Genomic DNA, 6,000 nt, shown 5'->3' with positions numbered 1-6,000 from the left:
AGTGAAATATGTATAAAAATAGGTAAAATCCCTACAATATTGTACTGAATTATAATTCCTCCTGTCAGGAAGGTTACAGCAACTCTACAGTATATGTATGAAATGTTTGTTCATAAAGTTAAAAAACATTGTTACCTTACTGAATAACACATTAAATGTAAGAATGCATAATCAGAACTGACTCTCAATTCTGCTTAGCTGGTGCAAATCTACAGAGAACCACCACCTATTTCTGTAGAGAAAAAAATCAAGCTCAAATATTCATATTGATTTGAGTATGTGTGTGGTTTTTTGTTAGGGGCCAAATTTAAATTTATGACCAATAATTCCTCAGGAAATGGAAGTATTTTGTTTCTTTTTTTCCTTCTTTCCAGGTTGTTTAATGACAGCAGTCACCCACCTTTTAAAATAATTATTGCCTCACATTACACCAAGCTTTTACTGCTTGTTCAGAACAAGGCAGTGAAACAGAAAGAATCTCCAACTCTCCTGTCATGACCCAGTTCTGGGCTTGTGCTTTTTTGACGAGTCTTTGATCTGCAGCAGGCCTCATAGGCTAGTCTCTCGAAGGAACATAGTGCCAATGTTGTAAGAAACCTTTCTCACTCTGGCAGATGTGATGGAAGGCTTTGGCTGCTTCTGACCACTTCTGACCTCCAGGAAGTAACAGATCCCAGGAATTTCCTTTGGAAAGTTATCTGGAAGCTCTTCACGGGACCGAGGGATAAAGATAAAATTTTCTTCTTTTTTCAGAAGCCTAGGAAAAAAAACCCAGAGAGAGTGTCTAGAAGAATGTAGTAATGTTTTTGTGCAACCCATAGTCAGAAACTGGCTTAAATTACCATGCAAATATTAATAAATTCCAGACCCAGCTTCCCAGGTGATGTAAACAGGCTAGAAATTGGCTTCAAATGAGCTACTTTGATTTACGACAACTAAGAACATAGCTAGGCATACACACATTTTAAAGAAAATTTGTATTGGTTCAAGGGCATTCTGTAGTCAAGAAAAGGAGTCTAAATCCGCAAGGATTATTCTGCATAGCATAAATTTGCCTTGATCAAACAAGAAACAAGTCTAATTTGAGGAACAGTTTTTACTGCTCTCTCTTTCAGGTTATTTATTTAGCTTTTGAATGGCCTCATCCAAAGCCCACTGCAAATCAAGGGAAAAATCCTTCTTTGATTGTTTCCAAAACTTATTTTGGAAGGGGGAATATTGTTCCCAGGTGAATTTCCCTTTACCTTCATGAAGGCTTCCCACCATATTCCAATACATTTTCTTTATTTCATCATTCCCATCTTGGTGGCACACAGCCTGTACATTCTCTCAACTCCCTATCTTTGTAGGAAGGCACTTTCTTATCATCTCTTCAGTAATCAGGCAGGTTACAAATCCAATCTTCCTTTCCCCACTTTAGTTTCCACAGACCTGCTTCTTATCTGGAAGATTGTATCGTGATCAGTTTTCCAAGCCTTTAAATTTATGTTCAAAATACTGTAATCTTTTCTGAATTGCTTGAAAATTTGCACTGCCCTTTGCAGCAGAGTCCCTCTCCTTTCATCTCCTCAACATTTGTAGTAAATGTCCCTGGTTTTAAATCTGTGGATTTATTAAATCACAGTAACTCCTGTATATTGCCAGCCTAGATTTTTACAAGGAACAACTGACTTCTTTGCATATTCTCAAAGTCAAATATACAAGCTTCGTCTGCAGGTCCTTTCACTGAAGGGTTATTCATTTTGCTGAAGTTAAGGGCTCTCTCCCTTCAGGTCTATCTACCTTTGTTGTCTTTATGGGTAACTTGTATAGTCCTAGCGATGCTTTATTTTCACTTTGAAATAATAAAACTTATCTTCCTTTTTAAAAATGAGACCAAATGGGCCCAAAGCTCATCTTTTACTGGAATCATCAGAACCATTTCTCTTCTCCTCTTGGACACAGTAAACAGTAGTGGAACTTAGTAGCATAATTAAGGGTGGGCAGCTGGGGCACAAACCCTGCAGGCTTAGTAACAGGGTGCTGGAATGGAGGTGGGGGGGGCCTCAAAGCTCTGACTACATGAAGTGAAGCAGGGGCAGGAGTCTCCTCCTCAGGCTCACCCTCCCTTCTCAGCCCAACTCTTTCCTACCCCTGCAGCAGCACTACAGGTTAATTAATGGGATTTTGCACCATTGTTCAGCACATAAATCCATGGTGGCTGTAGGGTCATCGGACAGTTAACTTGGCTATTGGCCATGCCTCCCTTCACAGCAGCACTCCGCCCCTGCTCCTTTCCCACATGTCCGGACCCTCAAGCCCGTAAGTGCATCTTGAGTTTTGAAAAGGGGGTACAGATGATCAGGTGCATTACCACATATGAAATAACACATATTTTTCTCCAGTTAAAAATAAACTAGAAACTTCAATAATATGCTAGGGTCCTAGGGTATAGGTTTGTAGCCGTGTTAGTCTAAGGACATAGGCAGACAAGGTTCTTTGGTTAAATCTGATATCTTTTATTAGACCAACTCAAATAGTTGGACAAATTCTCCTTAGCAAGCTTTCAGGTATAAATACTCTTCATCAGGCTGAGGAAGCATTTGCAGTTGGTGTGTGCTCCTGAACTGATGCAGAAACAAATATAATTTCATTGGAATGAGTTAAAAATAAGCTGCAGGGCTGTAAAATAGGAGTTTCATTACTAGAAGCAGCTAACAGCAGAACTGCAAAATAAAGGTTAGTTTGCTTGGTGGAAAACTGAGACCAGTAAAAAGGAGGTCAACACCTGTGGAATGAAGAAGGAATCAGGTAGATGATAATGAGCCATGAAATCAAATGACTTCCTCAGAATGCCTCACTAGAAATGCTGCTGCCACTGGCAGGCAGTTAGTTTTAAATTTTGGATGGAGCAGGAATCAAAGGGAGGTGCGAGTGCATCAGTGCAACCCCCCACCACCCATGGATCTGCCCCCTGCTCAAGCCCCTGCCTCCATTCCAGCACCCTAGGTACAAGTGTTCTGCTCAGGGCGCAAATGTTACTAGTTACACCACTGATGTAGTTGTCCACTGCACACCTTACATTTGCCTGCTTTATACTCTGAGTTACTGTTTAGGAACAGACCTTTGCCACTGACTGTGCTGAGTGTGACTGTGATTGTGCACAGTTCAGCTCAGTTCAGGGACAGAGCTTTACACATCTACAAAGTGGGTCTGCAATGTCAAAATTTTGATGCGATAGTATTTCAGCTGCTCAGCACAGGTGGCAGAAAGTAGAAAGGATCAAGTCCCAGATATCATGTGTTGGCACAAGGTGGTGGAAATTACAGATGGAAGAGTAAAGCGAGGCAGTTAGCCATGTTAGTCTGAAGTCTGGCAGAAGGCAGGGCAGGGTTGCAATGTGGAGACTAACCAATCCAGAGAGCCATGAGCTTTCTCGGGTGACCGCTCACTTTGTCAGACAGAAGGATATGAGTAGCAGAAAGAGTGAAAAGGTAATAAGATGGTGTAAAGTAAATGGACAATGGCCTTGCCACTGAAAATTGTAGGTTTTCTCCTTAAACGCCATAGAAATTAGGCTAGATGACTTGTACAGGTGCCTATAAACCCTCTATTCCTCTCTGGCCTGGGGGACAAAGAAAGGCTGCAGTGGTCTCCACAATGCAAATTAAAACAGTAAGTTGTTCCCCAATTTCCTTAACCCTCCATTTCTGGCTAGCCACCAACCCCCCAACCATTAGATTGGGTGGCCATTTTTAACTTGATCTAAGTTCCCCCTAACACCCCCAAATGTCTGTATACAGCCTAGGCTGTTATATGTGAATAAAAGTATGGACTCTCGCTTAGTGAGGACTTTAAGAAAATCTTTAAATGTCTGTTCCTTGAAGCTTCCCAAAGTTTGTTTTTCTTCTACAGTAGGGGGAGCTGTAGTGGCAGAGTAATGATATTTGAAAGACTTTTTAGCATGAATGTAGTTATATCTTCAGCCATGAGTTCTCCTTAAAGATCCACTGAGTTGTCTACATCTAAAAAATTCTATTCAGAGTTTCTCATTGAACTTTTCAAGACTAACTATAGCACTTGGCACTCTGATTAAAATGAGAAGTATAATATACAGGGCTGCTATCAGTAACGGGCCCAAATCTGCTGTCGCTTACATGTTTTACAAATTCCCTGAAGCTGATGGGGTGTAAAGGAAAACAGAACTGAGCTTTCCACGTGAAAACAGGAATTAGTTTCTGCAATAATGATCTACTTCCTACTGACCTAAAATAATCATCGTCTGTTTGTGAGCTGTTCATTGTTTCCAGGAACAAACGTTAGCAAGTCTTTTAAGAATTCCTTGTGATTTAGGATGTACCTGGCACCCTTACTGTAATCCAAACTTCTTGGCAATCTTTTTCAAAGACTGCTGCACTGTAACTATAGCATCACCTACTGGGTATGTCGCCATGTGCCCATTTACTGTGCAGTAACTGAAATGACTGCGCAGTATGGGCACACCTCTACATGTGCACCCCCGTGCTGTGCAGTAAATATGGTGACTTACGCTGACTTGAGTGTAAATTTGATACCTACATCATGCAGGTATCAAATTTACACCCGATTAGTTACTGCACAGTAACACACATAGACACCTCACTGCACAGTAACACTGTGTGTGTGGACTGACTTGGGGCTATCTTTTGTCCCAAGTCAGTCCACACACAGCATTAATGCACTTTAATACCTGCATGTGCAGATGTTATCCTATTCCTGCTTATTACACAGTAATTTACTGCGCAGAGAATTTAAGATGGCATAAATGCACGTGCAGACATGCCTAATGTATGTGAAAAAGTTACACGTGGAACAAAATTTAGGATTTCTTTCAAAGCCTCAGCAGTTACTCCTCTCAATCACTGTGGATAATGTTCAATTCTAGAAGTCACAGCAACTGATTTATAAAATAAAAACACAGTCCTTTGATTCTATTACGGTGATTCTCAACCAGGGTGCCACAGCCCCCTGTTATGTCTTGAAATCCTTGCAAGGGTGACATAGGGTGTTATAATATTAGCACTAAGTGTATAAACATGATTCACATGACAAGCCCAGAGATTTCAAATAGAAATGCATAGTGTTAAAAACATTCTGACCTGTTGTAATCTTTTTGAGTTTTCTGCAACAGAAGATTTGCTCTAGTACCTTTCTGTAGTCATAAAATAAGTGAAAAGTAAGAGCTGTCATTTTCCAAGCAGTGCCTCAACTCTAACAAGGGGTGCCTTGAGCCAAAATAGGGATATCTTGTGTATAAAAAGTTCAAGAACCACCAGTCTATATGAACAACTTTCTGCAGTAACTGCTCACCTGGTTTAGCTCTCTGATCCATAAGAAAGCAGACAGTTTCATTACTTGGCACATACTGTCCTGATAATTGTAATTGTGTCAGAACTAGAGAAGGTTGTGTGAAATTTCAGAGCAACCTGACACAGGTAGGTGGATAAGAATCAGGATAGCAATAGCAAATAAATGCTTTCTGGAAGGTGTCGAGTATCACTGTCCCCTGTGGACCTAACAGATGCCGCCTCCCAGTTGCCTAGGATGTCATCACCTATAATTGTGGCAGGCGAAACGTACGCGTTTGAGACCCCAACTTGATATTAATGGAGTTGGTTCAGATGTCTTCAGCATGTAGTCCAATTATGAGTCTCTCCGGTGTCTCGCGAGGTCCCGAGTTTCTGAGGACTCCGCCACCCCTACACCCTCGCCCGTTCCACCGGGTGGTGGCCAGCCGGTTGGTCCGGCCACATATCCACAGTTCCTCCAGATAATCCACAAAAGAAAGGTCAATCAAAACAAACATGACAACCATGAAGGTTCCCCTGATCTGTGTAGCTGCTCCGTCTGTCTGCAGCCACCTTCCAACTCAAGCTTGACCTTCGAGGGGTCAAGCACCCCTTAGTTGGCTCTCGGAGGGCCCCGTTGTAGGGCTTAATGAGATTCCTTTTTAACAACTTAAGTTCCCTATTGAACTGTGCC

At 41.6% G+C, this 6,000-nt stretch overlaps 1 protein-coding gene across 1 annotated transcript in view; it reads right to left on the bottom strand.

The window, feature by feature from the left end:
- Positions 1 to 289: 289 nt before the first annotated feature.
- The window catches only part of GUCY1A2 (guanylate cyclase 1 soluble subunit alpha 2), a 270,751-nt gene continuing 265,040 nt past the window's right edge, over positions 290 to 6,000 (bottom strand). Inside the window, exon 8 of the mRNA XM_090031757.1 lies at positions 290 to 757. Within this exon, the coding sequence (XP_089887883.1) occupies positions 550 to 757 (208 nt within the window). The 3' untranslated portion in view covers positions 290 to 549. The remainder of the gene's footprint in view (positions 758 to 6,000) is intronic.

Source organism: Crocodylus siamensis, chromosome 1, assembly GCF_052110815.1.
Source record: "Crocodylus siamensis isolate JL-2025a chromosome 1, ASM5211081v1, whole genome shotgun sequence".
Lineage (NCBI taxonomy): Eukaryota > Metazoa > Chordata > Crocodylia > Crocodylidae > Crocodylus > Crocodylus siamensis.
This window is presented reverse-complemented; position numbering and strand designations above follow the sequence as displayed.